The 17,433-nt window shown below is 42.9% G+C and overlaps 1 protein-coding gene across 1 annotated transcript in view; it reads right to left on the bottom strand.

The window, feature by feature from the left end:
• The window catches only part of sorcs3b (sortilin related VPS10 domain containing receptor 3b), a 42,883-nt gene that overhangs the window by 23,725 nt on the left and 1,725 nt on the right, over positions 1-17,433 (bottom strand). Inside the window, exons 2-4 of the mRNA XM_053436348.1 lie at positions 4,344-4,411; positions 387-486; positions 108-266 (exon numbers count right to left, since the gene is read on the bottom strand). Of these exons, the coding sequence (XP_053292323.1) occupies positions 108-266; positions 387-486; positions 4,344-4,411 (327 nt within the window). The remainder of the gene's footprint in view (positions 1-107; positions 267-386; positions 487-4,343; positions 4,412-17,433) is intronic.

The following is a 17,433-nucleotide window of genomic DNA, read 5'->3' as shown; positions in this document are numbered from 1 at the left end:
CCCTACATCCACGGCAATGAAAACTGAATTCTAAGATGCTTTTTCATCATCATGTGTCATCTTATCACCGCTCTAAGGTTTACTGTGGATTCGCTCGGAAGCCGCACCTTGCTGTCGTGACTGTACGCCAGCATCCAGTTCTCCTGCGACGGGTGGAAGAGCAGGCTCAAGATGTTGAAGTTAATGGGATACTTCTCATAGCTCGCTCCTTCATCTGAGCTGATGAGAACGGCGCTCTCTACCTCTGGATCGCTGAGCATCATTATCTGGAGTACAGAGGGGCCACACAGGGGATAGAGCAGCAGAAGAGGGAGAGAGCTATAGTCATTTGATGATAATTTGATGTCAGGAATACGCGAGACATGAAGCGATGGGAAACAGCTGACCTTCTGTTTGTTGGTCGGGCAGACGTACAGGTAACTCAGGACCGTCCTTGAACCCACTTTGTGGTTGAGTTTGGTGTAGGTGCTGCCGTAATCGGTGGATCTGGTTACAGAGAAAACGTTTGATGAGAAACATCCATTAGAGAGCTGCTTCAAACCCTCATTTCAGCAGCAGGTTCGGGATGTTTTAGCCCATTAACTGCAAATCAGTTATTCTTTACGTGACTGCACCTCCAAAGAATAAACCATATGTGCTCAGATTGATTTTCTCCCATTCAGGCAGCGTTTCTGCTTTAAAGGGGGAAATCAACCTGCAGAAACTAGCTTCATGCTAATGTATTTTTGTTGGTCTCGCTCAAGTAAACAACTATTTTTGGCAATGCTGCAAGAAATGTGCTATATGTCTTAATGCATTACATTAGCAAAGTACACACATTTCTACACTTGCAAGTCAGCACCAGAAATACTAGTCTATTCAACAAATTATAGATTTTTCATCAGTGTGCAAGGCTGGCTAACAATTAGTTCTAAGAAGGTACACAGCATCCCACCACTAGCTGGCGCCGCAGCCCCCCTCCGGCCACCTTGACAAACAACATCTTGTAAAACCAGTACAGTTTGAGATTTTTGATTTAGAAAATGCTAAGGTTGTAGGAAGGATTTTGCAGAAGAAGAAGGTTTATAACCTCTCGTTCAGAGCATTAGCTGCTGAAGCTGCTGATGCTAATGCTAAAATAGACATTATTTACCCGCAGATGCCGTGCGGATGATTAAATTGTTGACTACTTTCATTCTTTAGTATAGTTGACTAGTCTAAATTTAAATTTCTGTTTGAATCATTAGGAACATCGCCCATTAGCACATGTTTAAAGTTAATTAACCGCAAAATGACCTCAATTACATTCACTATTATTATTTTTCAAGCTACTGCTGTGACATCAATATGCATCTAAATCTACTTATTATTCTGAAAACCTTATATGAAGAATATTGATTAGACTATGGAGCTGAAGAAGATCCAGACACTAGAGTAGACTCATATTGTACAATCTGTGTAGGCCTTTATCGAGACAAAAGGAACATTTAACTTGTCAAGTAAATCTCAAAACAAAGCCAGAGAGTTCTCTTTTTTAATCAGAGGATTTATGTTTTTTTTTTTTAATTGTTAGATTTGTCACTAGCAGATTTTTTGGGGAAGAACAAAAATTGGCTTAGGTTTCCAAATCTATTGGGAAAGAAACTAATCAGCTAGATTGAGGATGCACATGCACATGCACGTGCACACAAGGGATAAGACACACGTCATCGCCGACTGCTGAAGTGCAGATGTAAAGAAAATACTAAGAAGTCCGAGACCAAGGTGAACCACATGAAGGTGCAGGGAAGGATGTGGGCTGGTGAAGGTGAGGCAGTTAAAGCTAAATTGTCTCTCAAATGGGGCGGGGCCACGCTTTACCACTGATCATTAATTGGTGACAGTGACCCCACGATGAAATACAGCAATGAGCCAGACAGACAGAATGAAGGAGAACGTCTGCAGCGATGCAAACAAGCCAGGTTTCACAATATTTCCCCAAATTGACCTTGCAAATGTTTTATGAGGAGAAAAAAAAGCATTCAACAGATTTGCTAGGCTTCAAGGATGCACATGATGAATTTTGGTTTACTCAAATAACTCCACAGGGTACATATAACATATTGCAACAGTTTAGATATTGTCATCGTGTGGTGATGTATTACTGCACCGGGTCAGAAGAAGATTCTTCTTTCTGCAGCATCTCACTCCTCTAATGCTCTTTTATAACCAAAAAGTAAACACATAGATTTCAAGAGAAGCCTAAAGCAAGTGGCATTCTGCATTAAAATGGTTGACATATTCATTAGGTAATTTTCAACTGGAAACCACTATAGCATTCAGCAATAACACCGCTGTGACAAACACAGTATGCAAACTAGACGCTCGCCGCCTTGCACACGTCAAGCCCCTTCATGCTACACTGACATGTAATGAAACTCTGCGAGTTGAGAAATACATTTGTATATTTCAGGTATGCTTTGGAAAATGCTCAGCGCTAAAGTAAGTCACCGGAATTTGTAATTTAAGGGCTGAAACATCCGACACGGCCATGGTCCTTGAATATATATTAACACTGTGACAAACATTGTTACCTCTTTCTGCAACTAGATGCTGTAGGTTGCAGAATGAACGTAAAGAGGTCCTTTCCAGAGCAGTGATGAAAGCCTGTTTACATTTTATTTCAAATTAATGCTGGAATTTGTTTTCTCTATTTCCAACGGAATTTAAAAATCTAGTTTCATCCTGTTTGTGCTCAATGTTCTTTCTAGAGGGAAAGTTTTATCCTCTTGCAATCGGGCAAAACATTGAAAACAATTAAGTGACAATCATTAAAGGTAAAAATATTATCAGAAAGATAAATAAAGAGGGAATTAATGATTAAATATGAATTAAACACCATGTATTTGAATAAAAATAGTTTAGATTTGTTACACAATGTAAAAACACTGGTTGGTCACAGAACTGGGTTTCAAGTCCGTGCATCTCCCAAGACAAGGGTAGATGTGCTTGTCGCTCCGAGTCTTCACATTCCTCCTCGCCTCAGAGAGCCAATCCACGCTCTGGGCTCTACCTGAGTGCCTCCAAATGTAATTTCGCTGCATAATTTGGATAGATATCCCCGAGTCTGCTATCGTTGTCTATGCATTAATCTGAATTGTTCCATTGTTGACATTGACCTACCCCTAAACACATTTGTATTTGTGCTTAAGTACTCCCTTCACTTGGCGTGTCTGTCTGTGGTAGTGGGCGGCGGCCTCCTAAACGATGCTATTTCGCCGGAAAGTTTCTTCGGGAGGAAAAGGCGACCACCTCAGAACACAGAGGGACTTGATGCATGATTCGATGGCTTCTGCCACAGTCACCCCCATTGATCCGCACATTGCCACCGACAGCGGCCCGGAGCTGTCGCCATAAATCATTTATTGCGCCATCACCGAAATCATTGACTCCCGTTTCTTTTCATAACATTAAGATTCTGCATTTCTAATACCCACACCGAGAGAGTCGGCGCACCCCCCGAGGTGCACTCTAATTCACTCATGGTGCCAATGTTCGGCAGCCACCTTGATGATGGAGGACCTCGTGTACACAATATGGGATTTTCAAAACATGTCAGGTCGGGTGTAAATCTTTGGTGGCGCCTCCGGTGAAACAGATATTAATTTGAGAGTCTGCGCTTGGCGGACTTATGGTCTCGGTTTCAGGTGTATTTCAGGAATGAAATTGAGTTCTCTGCAGCCTACGGGAGAGGTGAGAAAAAGAGGCACATCAGCCTCTGGATTGGGCTCGATGGTATAATCCTTGATGAATTCCATTCTTATTTATGACCTGACAGGGCACTCTAACTCACCTCTCAATACCTACTGAATGGAATTACTACAGCCATACAGTAGCAATTGCATGCACAATTGCCTCTGAAACAAAAGGTTACGGATGACAATCAATCAAAAAACTCCATCAGGAGGTTTCTAGGTCAGAGGAAACGGAGCGGCGGATCCAAACGGAGGATCCCACAGGTTGGTTTCCCAGTTTGATCTGTCAAAGACTCTTTCAGGAAGTTTCACTGATGAGAGTGGACAGAAAATAGTTTGGGTGTCTTTATAAAGGTTTCTGCACTGTGTCGTTTATGGGCCTGGCGAGGACGATGCTTCATTCTGCACCGCTTCAGATTGCTTTATTAAAACATACTTGTCTTCCAGTTCTGACTTGATTGTTCATATCCCAGCAAGGAGGAACATAATAAATCATACTTAGAGTACACTGCAACCTCTATGAATATATTATTCTTATTGTTTTTTGGGGGGGAGATGCGCTTTTGCATTTTTATAAAATCTTTCTGGCGCTGAGGCCGTTTAGACAGAAAAGGAAAAAAGCAAACTCACCTCCAGAGTGAGCTCTCGGTTACAGCCCCCAGGTTGAAGTCATGCAGCTTAGTCAAGATCAGGATCACCTACAACACAACAGCAACAGACACATTTAATCACATGCCGAGGTCTGCACTAAAAAGCCTTTACATAAGCACCTCTCCACGCATACATTTCCTGTCTACACCTAATGACGTGGAATGAATACAACATGTCCACTAAACCCTTATACTAACACATATCAGGCTGGTACAGTACGTTATCACGACGACAAGAGATCGTCGTGTTGTCAGGAGACGTCAGTCTGCTGGTGGCAGGATCTGAAAAAAAATCCATGTGGGCTGTCGAGAGTTGTGTCCGTATCTCATGTGGAATGATACCTACATGACAGCAAAATTCGAACATAATTGTGCAGTGAAGAATGAAAAGAAATGCAGTCGGCGGCTGCACCACACCACCCTCTCTCATCTCATTCCCTTATTTTAAAAAAAAACAACGAATGTGCGACTTTTACCTTCGGAATACAGTGTTATAGTAGTTAAAAGCTTTCAAAAGCACCAACAAACGTTGATTTCCCACGGCAGATGGTGAAGGATGCTGTGTTATCTCACTATAAAGACATCCACTTCCAGCTCCAGTTGGGCTAAATGCTTTTGCATGTTATCTGAGGATGGTTGGACAATGAGTTTCTGGGGAAGCAAAAAATGTGGCCCATAAAAGCCTGCCAAGGCACAGAGGGCAGAGTGAAATGGTGTGCAAACGCATTATTGTCACTCCAATGGCATTATAAATGACTTCCCATGGGGACGCTCATAACTCTGCATAGAAAAGGAAGGGGGGGTGGGGGTAGGGTAGGGAGTTTGGGGCAGGGCATGGAAGGAGCGAGGAGGAATGGCAGACAATAACAATCAAGGAGCGGAAACATGGCATAATATGACAATCTTTTTTCAAAGCCCTGAAAGATAGGTCAGAAGCTCAATTACAGTGAGTTTAAGCACATTAACCTCATGGGACCCGCGGAACGAGTCATTAAATCGAGAAAAAGCCACACAAGACTCGGAGGAACAAAGACAAGCCTCTAAGTCTGCTTTGAAAATGTTAAAAACCCAATTGACCCACAATTTAGCCATCAAACGGCCACTGTGCACGCCTGGGACTATCTGCGTTACAGGTTAATTAACCAATCACACAGAGAGATAAGCATTTGCATAACGAAATGCACCATGTCTGCGAGGTCCAGCGCCGGAGTCGGAATCAATTTGGAGTGCAGACTTAGTTAAATGGCTGTGATGTCGGGCCTAATTGCCTGCTCTGAAAAAATAGATCCAAGAGAAAGACTCTGCCAAACTGTTGATCGTTCGTCTCCTCACTTCTCTTTCACTAACAACAATGTCTCTGTGTCATGGGACATTATAAATACTACGAGGTAAATTGAATGTGGGATTGATTTTATCGGCGGCGAACCAGAGGCGCTTTGGTACCCAAGCAAAGGGACTCAGATCGCACGGCAAATTAACAGAGTAAACAACAAATAGGATGTTCTCACTTTTATGGGTTTCAATCACTTGCGCCATTTTGCACACGGATTCGATTTAATCAGACGCTCACAAATTTAGACAAGGATGTAAAATAACCTTTAAAAATAGCCCCAAACGGCAGAAAGCCCGCTTTGCCTTCGGGAGCCTCCGGGAGCTTCGTCTTTACGGTTGTCAATGTGTTTGTGTGGTTGGCTCATTAACAAAAGCTGACCCAGTGAAACGGGTCAGTGACAATCTCCCCCGGGGACCAACAGACAATTTAGGCAGATGACTGTTTGGATGATTTGTCCCTAAGTGGATACATCAAGAGTACATCACTGTAGCCACGTCTTCACCATTATTGATAGGCTGTGCGTCAATAGGGAGCAGAGCCGAGGCCAGTGGGGAGATAGAGACGCAGCGACACCGTGAACACCCGACAAATGAGGCGCCATCAACAACACACTATTCCCCGAGTTTATGGTGAAGTCTTGCATTTATGTAAATACTTAAAAAACAAACACAAAATGGCTTCCAGAATTATTTTGAGCCTCCCAGGTAAAAACAATCCTCCATGCATATCATCGCTCACTTGCATACATGAAATTAAGGACCCTGGAAGGCCAAATGCAGTGCATTTATTCATGTTTATGTTTTATTGATGTGAGCAAAGAGAGCTTTGCCCCAGGAAAGTCAACCAATCATTTTCCAGATTGGCTCTCCCCCTCAGAGGAGTTGGGTTTAGTCATCCTTTTATCCCAACACTCTATTCTCGTCGCTTTCTTTCCCTCCTTTGGTTCCTTTTCCCTTTTTCTTTCCCTTTTTCTCGGTTTTACTTCCCTCTCGGTTTATTGCTCCTTTTTTTTTAGTGTGTGGCTCTGATGATTTCACAAGCAGAGTAGAGACGATTAAAAAAAAACAATAAAAAACATCCCAATCAGGTGATGTTTGACCACGGAAAGAGTCGGACCCGTTCAGACGGCTGAATAAACAGGCACCATGGCAACACATCTGTTACGGACATGATGTCATTGTGATTTAGTGGATCCGCTCACACCTGAGCAGTGCACGTGCACCAAGAGCGCTCAGGCGTGCGGCCTATGCATGTACTGCAACAGACACAGACCAAATGAAATCTTCAGAAATTGCCTTTTTTACTCTGCATCTTTATTTCTTTATCTATCTTTTATTGTGAAATACCGACATTTTTCAAGTGCTTCAGTGGGCCGTGACATGAGAGGCTTCTCAACACCACGCTGCTGAACAGAGGGATTTTTTTTTTTCATTTAGCAATTTAGGTGTGAATCATCTCAGCGTCTGTACAGTAATATGGCTATTAATAAACCCAGATAGACTGTTGCTGCATATCCTGCACAGTTTTACTGGGCTCTGTAACAACGCACTTCAAATGGGAACCTGTTGCATATTCAGCCCCCGCGGTAAAACATCATTAAGGCAGCACCCGTCAAATATTATCTCTGTCTAATTGGGCAGACTAAAAGGGACCAGAACTCCACACATCACACCTCTGGATCGCTGTTTCTTCCCTGCTCAGGAGAAACGCATCACGTGCGGCAGGAACAATCCTTTAGAAATATGAGAACTGACGCCACTTTCATGTGGATCCGCTTCTGTTTTTGAACCTCACCGAGGGGATCTAAATTAATTTCCAAGGGACCCACAGAGTTGAGAAACAGTGAGTGATGTAAAGGCTCTTTGTAATAACTGTGCTAACGGCTGGTGCTCAGAGAAGGCATTGACATGCGTCTCTATTTTATTTACCTTTAGCCTCCTCCCCTCTAAAATGACACACATTCATTTACATTCTCATGAATACACATAAGCTTCAGTACAGTGCAGCGCGAGGGTAAAGACATCCATATACGCAGGGACGTCTCCTGGGAGAACCCCCCCCCCCCCCCCCCCCCCACGTCAGTTTCCCCCCTCTGAGACTATAGCCACAAAATCAAAATGTCGGACGGCTGGCTGAAATGTGTCAACACTAATTAAATCATTCCTTCAATATTTGGAATTTGGTTTATAATAAACCGGCTTTTACTGAAATGTGCCTCTTCTTTCCTGTCAGCTGTCTGGAGGTCAATTTCAAGACCTTACCCGATTTGATAAACAGAGTCACAGTGGGTTTGGAATCCGTCAAGTGACTGAGTTTAAAACCATCCTTGAGTGCAGCTGTTCTTCTTTTTTACTTTGTGCAGGTTCACATGCACAGTGCACGTGTGAATATTTGTGTGTTTTTTTTGGGTGCTATTTCTGATACTTGAAAGTCAGGTCATGAAGATGTCCCGCACAACAAAATCATTATATCATAAATACATACTTATTATATCTCTGGTTCAGGAGCGATTTGGCCACAACAGCAGCTGCACACTGAACATACAATATTCAAGCTCCCCTGGTTTTTACAGACCAATGAATCAGCTCATCGATTAGTTGTCTGAACTGCAAATGCACTGTTTTGGTTCACTCTCACAGCTGTAACTGTGCAGGTTGTGGCTGCAGCGGCTAGCAGCAGACAGTTAGTGACCACTTGGTGAAGATAGAGGAGCATCTAGCAGCTCAAGACTCAGATGTTTCCCTCAAGAGTTGGTTGGGACCAAGAACATGAGCTATAAAAGGGTGACATCACATATTTATGATCACATGAACACAAGCAGGACGGAACATAGACACATGTTAGATCTGTAAATAAGTAGCACAAGTCGGTGACAAAATGTCAATGTCATATCCACTATTGTTTCTAAAATCTATATCAATGATTGTCTCAATGAGCCTCAAGAGGCAATGAGCATCGATCGAGCTATGATGGATATATAGTGTAGTAGGTAAAATATATTGAATATGAAAATTATTCAACAACACAGATCTGTAAATGTCATTAAATAATATCAGCTGTGTGTGTGTGTGTGTGTGTGTGTGTGTGTGTGTGTGTGTGTGTGTGTGTGTGTGTGTGTGTGTGTGTGGAGAGAATCAGCACATATATTGCAATTCTCAAGAAATAATCAGGAAAAACACAGGTTGAGAACAGTTGATCCCAAATTTCTGACAGAAGTTTAAATAGTTTTTGGAGTGGCCACGTTAAGCCTAACTTTTACATAATTTAAATATATACTGGATGATTATACCTGTGTCATATGATAAATTTATTCTCTGCAAAGGTTGCTGCTTTGAGTTTCATGGTGTTCAGGTACACGACATCCACCCTCAACAAATTGTACTCAACTGTTTATTGAGAAGTGAACTCATTAATTGATTTTCCAGATGAGTGGTACTGCCCACATTCATCCAAAATAAAAAAAACGCAATAAATACTAACTATTAATACTTGCTATCAATCAGATGCTGCGGTTATATACTCAGTGTATCAGATCTGCCATGGTCACATGAAAACATGGATGAGGATTTGATGTTTAGATTAAAACCCAATGATAAGAGAGAACTTGATCATATCAATGAAGCTTCATATATAACTGCGTGTAATGAACGTGGCAGCATCTAAAGGACACACACACACACACACACACACACACACACACACACACACACACACACACACACACACACACACACACACACACACACACACACACACACACACACACACACACACACACACACACACACACACACACACACACACACACACACACACACACACACACACACACACACACACCAGGAAGAGTCCGCCTCGGTGAAATCTAACGTTAAAGAGCAAAGTAATCGCTCTGCAGATATTGAGCTTGTCACGTGTCTTCTCCTGTAGAATGTCACAAGTAATCGGTGACACCGGTGTTATCGAGAATTTATCACCCTGTGGGGAAAAAATCCCACAGCGTGACATGCCTGTACTCTTCGCTGTTACTGTTCCAATGAGGAGCAGAGGAGGAGGAGAAGGAGGAAACAGGCTGAGAGAAAAAAAAAATGGACACAGTGAGAAGAGCCAAGACCACGAAATAATGCAGATCCGTGGGGGGCGCCCTAATGCATCGTGGCCATTATCAGACACCAAAAGCTGCATTATCGCTGTGAGGGGAGCGAGCTGGGACTACGCTGCTCAGCTCCCTACACTGCATCTCACCAGTCTTAGCACGCAGAGGCAAAAATAAAACCTGTTTCATTCGTTGTTACGCTCATTACATTCTCAACTTCATTAAGGGAAGGAAGACAGGAGCCAAGGGCGTGAGAGAGTCATCTGAGTGATTTGACAAATACTGTTTTCTTAAAGGGAAGAAGCTAATTAATGTCCTAGATCTCATCCCGAACGATTCACCTCGGCTGTGGACTTTTAAAATTCCATTTCTTGAGCGAGAAATGAAAAAATCCACAGCCAAGCACGAGGAAATCTTCGCAGAGCCAAACACACACTCGGTGGAAATCTACCAGCGCAGACCTGGAGAGCGATGTGTGTCATAACACGCTCAACGCTGGAGATAGAACTTCTAACTTTGCTTCCTCTCTCTCTCACAGGATTCAAGAATGAATATATTCATGCATCCATTAGAAATTATCTGATGCAAACACCTGCGGAGAAAAGAAACACAGTATTGGTGGAAAAAATGTGCATAAATGTCTTTAAGGCTCGAACAGGAGCGAGGCCAAAAATCAAGATGCACAAAACACAAGTGGGCGGAGGAGCAGGAACACGACACGTTGATTGTGGCTCGGTGAGGATGTCTCCAAAGTAGAGCACTTAGTGGGAGAGACGAACGTCTTTTAAGAGTAACGGTGCGGTCGAAGCGAGGCCTAACTCCGTCCTCATCTTGTCTGTGGACCCAAATTGATTGTTTGTACTTTTGTGGGTGAAAACGTACTCGGGGGGGGGGGATGCTGCTTTCATCAAGTAAACCCCAGCGAAAGGTCCCCGGTGCATTAGCCGGCCGTCTGTGTGTTTGCTTTTCCTCCCCGACTCCGGAGCTTTGGCCATATAACCCTGATGCTTTGAGCTAGAGAGGTTTCAGCAATCAATTTGGTCCATTATGGGGGGGAAATTAATGAAATGGGCTCAATATAAAAGGGGGTTTCACTTCAAATACAGCTCTATTGTGAGGGTATTTTAAGGGTATGTTGTGTCTCTCGGCTGCTTTGCAACAATACAATAAATTGTACTGCCTGCCATTAGTGGTAAGAAAGATTGCGATTGGTGCAGAGACGGCACTTTACTTTTTTCTCTCTCAAGAAAGCTGGAGGTAAGAAGGTATAGAAATACACTCTGCACATAGAGGTGAAAACCGAAAGCACAGTCAAGGACAAATTAAACAGCAATTTTAGATGTAATTTAAATGATTTGACACATTTGACAAAGTTGTAGTCACATCCCCTGCAATTTAAAATTAATTTGATGCATTGTAAGTGGTATAGAGAGCCAAAAATACCCCCCCATTTACCCATATTTAGTTTTCAGAGGTTGAAGGTACCACGGCATGACTACATTTATTCTTTTTTGTGTGTGTAATCATGTTATTCATGAAGCCGTGGATGACGGCTGAGAATTGGAAATTAACCAGCATGAAGAATGTTTCTATAAAATCTTAGGAGTTCTCCACAGATTTGAACACTGGTTATCATCTCGGAGAAGTTTTAGCAGTGAAACAACGTTTAGACATTTCTTCCAGTCTCTTCTGTTTCTCCTTTGGCGCGTAATGGCTCGGCTTCTGCCCGGGGGGGGACATCTGAGGTGGAGCCAAAGGCAGGAGTGGGTCCAAATTAAGATTTTGGAAGAGAGAAAGCCTCCACCTAAAATGACCCTCCTCTCTTCCAAAAGGGCTGAGAACCAAATCTCTTCCTGTGTCGCTTATTTGCATTTTTCATAATGTGAAGAGGCAGAAAATGGCCGATCAGTTTAGCATTCACTTTTGAAGTGTCCATTTCTTCCAGAGAGATTCTATTGACATGGAACCTATTTGTTTTTTCACTTATAATTAGAAGGAAATACAAAATTCTTGTGATGGACTTAAGTGATAAGAGATGGTCTAGTTGGGCAAAGCTAAGTCTTATTTTGGACATCTTGTTTCCACCCTGACAAAAAAGTTAAAAGGTAACATGCAGTGTATCAGCCCTTCCTCCTCTAGCAGGGCCCCAAGTTCAACGAGCAGCAACTAATAACTGATGGCCAGCAAAACCGAATGTCATTTCAGTGAGACTTAAGCCGTTTGGAGGCATGAAAATGTTCTTACCCAATTGTCCAGACATATGCCCCCCCCCCCGACTTTGCCTTTCGCATGAAGAACGCAGCAGGAGATTGTTCGGGTCGCACGTCCTCACAACAGCAGTAAAATCTCAGTAACATTCAGGCAGGAGGTGGAACATTAAGGAGACATGACGTATAAATGCACCTGTGGAAATTGCATGATATTTGTTTGTTTCAGTTTTGTGTTTGTCGACTGTTAAAAATGTCATCACCGCTCCAACTTGCTCGCGGTGAATCACCTGGACACAATCCGGCCATAACCTCAAATTGGCTCCCTCAGTTTTACCACAGACACATGACTGAAAGCAGCTTTAGTGGGAATAACCTCATCTGAAATATTTAGTAATATCTTTTACGATTCTCTAGTATTGGATTATGCTTACGAATAAAGCAGACCACCAGCTATCACTTGTATCCAGCTACAGAACATAACATGCGTCTTATGGGACAAAGTCTTTTCCACCTCAGGGAAAACAATGAAATCTTTCTAATTACCATCGAGCAAATCTGGCAACACGTGCAGGAAGTTTTTCATCCTCTAGTCTCACATGAGTTTAAGCAACTCGTGCTAGTGAATTTTTTCAAAAAAGAAAATCCTGGATGTTTAGCCTTTATACAATAGGACATGATTAAACGTGAAAGGGGGGGAGAGAGCAGGGAAGTCAAAAGGAGCGCCGGATCAGAACCAGACCCGTGGCCCCTGCCGGAGGGTTGAAGCTGCCATACTGTATACGCCCTCCGCCCAACAAGCCCATTTCCTGCTGGATGAATATTGTATGAAAGCAAATGACAAGTGTCGTCAGTGAACATTTTGTTGCTCTTGTGTTCAGCGTCCATTTTTTGTGTGTGTCAGATACGTTAATTAACATTCCCTCGCTTTGTTGAGAGAAAACATCATCTCGGCTGCCGGGTTTATCTGATTACATATTCATTGAAAAATTCATGGTACAAGCCTTTTTAACGGGTGTATAATGTGACACCTTCAGCCTTTTGATCGTTTGTTCACCGTCGTCTTTGTTTACTCGCTTGTTTGGCCACGACAACACAGAAAATGTTCATGCTTGACGAAAAAGTGCGGGGGACCACTTTTTGGAGCATATTAATGTCAGAGCCCGGCTGCAGTCGTGTCTCCCGGCTACGTTTAAATCTCCATATCAGAAAGAGACACGTTGTGGTTGAGGCAAGACAACAGCGGCGCAACTAAAGCACAGCGTCTGATGAGATGAAAATTTCTGCTACCTGTGTGGAATACTGAGCCCCCGAAATAAAAGAGCAGGCATACGCAGTGGAGAAAGACAGACAGGGAGGGGATTATAATCAAAGATGGTTATTTAAACATTGTGAACAGCACAATTTAGCCGTCGGAGTAGCAAAGCACAGCATGAAATCAGGAATTAAAATCTCCCGGCTCCTGGTGGAGACACTGCGGGAAACGGTGGCTTGAACACAATTAGCTGTTATTTCAAATTCAACGCTTAAGTTGTTATGATTAATATACAGCTTCCTGACAATCTTATTGATGACAGTTCACTTCCACTTCAATACGATCATTAACTCATGTAAATGATGTGCAGCCTCCGTCAGGTCTTACCTCTGCAAAAAAAAAGAAAAGTGTGATGAATATTTTGTCATAACTTTTAACTATAGCTCATTTTTTTTTTTCTGCTTCTATTTGGTTGAACGCAAAAGCAACCAATCATTTTAAAGGATTAACTCCACGACACCCATTGGGTATTCTGTTTTCTATACGTGTCATTTTGTGCTTTGGACGTTTTCCATCATCTCCATCGATTACGCAGAGTGTGTGTCCGTGTGTGTTTGTGTGTGTTGTTTTAGGTCTTTTGAATCTCACTGGATGGGGAAAAAAAAAAAATCCCCAAGAACTAATGCATTCCTGTCACTATAAACTGCCAAGTCCAGCCATTACTTAAGCTGACTGCCACCGGAGAAGCCCCAGTCGTCTTTAAACATGATAGCAACTGCGGCGGCGGCGGTGGCGCTTCAGGCAACGTGCTGCTTGGAGGTATAATGTCACCAAGCCAGGGTCACTTAGTTTGCTTGTTATTGGCGATAATGAAAGTAAAGAAGAAAACACAACATCTCCCCATTTGAATTCCAATTGTATGATTTTCCCCAATCAGAAAATGCATAAATTTGTTTTCATTACCCAATCACAGCCCCGGTACGCGTCTACCACACTGCGACAGTTATTAAACTAATTAATCACATGCAAACTTGTCAAATATGATCCCGCTCCCCCTTTGTCACTTTGATTAAATTTGAAAACGCAAACGTTAGAGAGAGAGAGAGGGAGAGAGAGAGAGAGAGAGAGAGAGAGAGAGAGAGAGAGAGAGAGAGAGAGTGTGTGGGGGAGGTAGAGAGGAATCAAGCAATGACAGTGCCTGAACATACATTCGATGGCGGGGACTTTATTTGCTGCTTAAAATGCACTTTGTGGAGCAAAACTACAGTCTGAGGAATTACAAGTGCCAAAGAAGTGCTGGGAGCCCATGTTGATGTGATGCATTATGGTCCCTGAGCACAAATGATTCATGAAAAAAAAAAGGGCACACATGCATGTCATCTGAAGAGTTAAAACTGGGATTCACTGAATTATTACAAGAGAGACGGTGAAAATTGAATCCTGTGCACCATGAAATAAAAGGGAAGCGAAAAAAAAACAAAAACGAACACAACAGGAAATGCTTCCCTGGGTTCTTTCTTCCATAAAATGTTTAAAAAGAATTTCCCCCATTCAGGCTTCTGAGCGATTGTTTTTCTTGTAGTAACCAGCGTGCACACTTTCACTCATAGCACACAGGATTGCTGGCGTTTCTCTCAGCATCTTACAATCACATCAGCGGACAGTGCATCCCTAAAGGCTTGAGACAGGCGGGATTAATGAACAGACGTATGGTGCTGACACCCCGGGGGACAGGGAGGTAGAAGACCAAAATGGCTGGTGTGAAAGGATTTATCTTTGGAGTTGTTTTATTTCTACTGGTTGCGACTTTCAAAAATCCATATGGAAAAAGCCTGAAACTTCACTCACAAGCAGCTGAATAATAATAATGGTGCATTAATAGTAATGTACAAATCAAGAGAAGCGCTTATGGGCGATCTGAAATTAAACATTTCCAAATGTCGAGGTGCTACAATAAATGCAAAGCGTAACACAAGAGGGAAAACAATCTGAAATGTTGAAAACTTCAAGCACCTTTGATTTTCTTCAAACGGGGTATGGATCCCAATCCCCTCAGGCAGCCACCAGGGGGCCGGAGGATGATTAAAGTGCATGAATAAGAAGGTTTTACAAGGTCAGACATTAGACCCTTTCCCTCATGTGACTTCTCTATTAAAGGGTCTGACCTAAAATCATACATGCATAAAAAAAAACGTTGCGTTGGCTGGGGAGAACACGGACGAGACGTGCAGGGAAGATATCGGGAGGAAAAGAAAAACTTTTCCCTTTGTTGCATCTGAACACCTCAACAGTGGCGGCTTTTTAATGCACTTTTCATCATCCTGTAACACCCCCACAAACTCTGGTAGAATGCCTCTGTGGATTGGGAACCCATTCCATTTGATTTTATGGATCAAGGAGTTTCTATGCAACCAACTCTGGCATGCTAAATGGAATGGCTGTCTATCTAATGAACTGGTTTTAAACGCGTGTCCCCCGGGGCAGTGTGATTTCCTCTTTTTTATTGTATATTTATACCGATGGGATTACGTGCAACAATAACTGCCTGGTCCCGATTAAGCACGAGGACAATGTGGCCCAAGTGGCAGCAAAAAAAAAAAGACCATATAACGGAACTGACAGATGGGTTTCTTGTCACCACGAGAAGAAACCAAAAATTCAAAGAGCCAAAGAGATGTACTCCCCGGCCGAGAAGGAAAATCTGGTGTGACCAATGTCCTGCTCCTCCAGAGGCCAACGTGGGGGGACCACACCCTAATCCCCACGTCACCACCACAGCACCATCCAGCATCGGGGGATGTGTTGTCAATAAAGACGCTCATTAACTGTCATTATCTTCAACACGGTGTCCTACTTTGGTCAGCTGTCTGAGGGGACCCTGCAAAAATGGTCAATCAGGGGCCTTAAAAAATCATTTGGCTGCCAATACGTCCCTGATCACCAGCTGGCTCGCACACTAAGACTTTTGCCTTCTGGGGTGGGTGGGGGGGTGGGCTCTGCATCCTTTGAGTATAGGATCTGCTGCAATGGCTGTTTAAAATGATCATCAACATAGTCCTATCACAGCTTAAACCCCCAAAAGAATCAGATTTCCAGAGAGGACACACCACAACCAAGAGCCTTTATGAGCATTTTCTATTAGTTCACCTTCTATTTGTGTCTATATTGATGGTGCACGCCATTATAAATCACCACTCTTTAAATCTCCATCCCCATTCACATTCAGGACGGACAGAAGCAGGAACATGCCCAGTCAATCAATACTACATGTAGTTAAGAGCCATGAATTTTAAAAGGGTTCTTCGTGCAGTATGTATTTTTATACCCATGGTTGAGTCCAATCAATGTTATCTCTCTTAAAGTCGGAGAGCAGAGGAATATGACTCCGGGCTTTGATGTCTCAGACAATCACAGAAATCAAATAATAGTCGGCTGCTGTTTTGTGGACAGATTTGAGTTTTTTTTACGCAATGAAAATCCTTTATCATATCTGAACTCTCGAGATCCCCCGCTGGCGCTTTCTCCATCACCCACTGCATCTTTCTCATTTCGCTCCCTGTGGGATTTTACACCTCGGCCAGATCATAGGCAAAGTCTCGAAGTGAATATCTGATAGAACCTCCCTCCACCACAGACATGAAGTAATTTTCCTTCAAATGTCCCTTTTAGATTGGATTTATTATCGGTCATTTGGATCTAATATAGCCTGAGCTCTAACATATAGTCGTAAAACGCCATCAATTTAAACTGCAGCTTCGGTCGCAGTTTTGGGACCACAGACAGAGAGTCAGGCTGTATAAATCAAAGCTGTTGACTGGCTGCAGTGACAAGCCCATCAGTGACGACCCAGTGAAGAGGGTTCTGCGGTGCAAAAGGCCATCGTTGGCGAAGACGTCTCGAGCCAACGACATATTTCACAATAAGTCCCACAAATCAGATTTGATCAGGTGAATAACTGGAGCGTCTCTGTCCACGTCGACACATCTGTGTTTGCCTCCAACATCAGGATATGTTGCAAACAGAAAAAATGCACCAGATAAGAGAGAGAAAAAAAAAAATGTCGAATGATAAAAAACCACCAAGTGAGATATATGTGGCTTATTCTGGACCACATGAATATTCTCACTGTTTCTGGGACACGACAAATCTGCAGATGTGGTCCCAGATTAATGTGGCTGC

The sequence above is a fragment of the Pleuronectes platessa genome, chromosome 12, assembly GCF_947347685.1.
Source record: "Pleuronectes platessa chromosome 12, fPlePla1.1, whole genome shotgun sequence".
In the NCBI taxonomy this organism is placed as follows: Eukaryota; Metazoa; Chordata; class Actinopteri; order Pleuronectiformes; family Pleuronectidae; genus Pleuronectes; species Pleuronectes platessa.
This window is presented reverse-complemented; position numbering and strand designations above follow the sequence as displayed.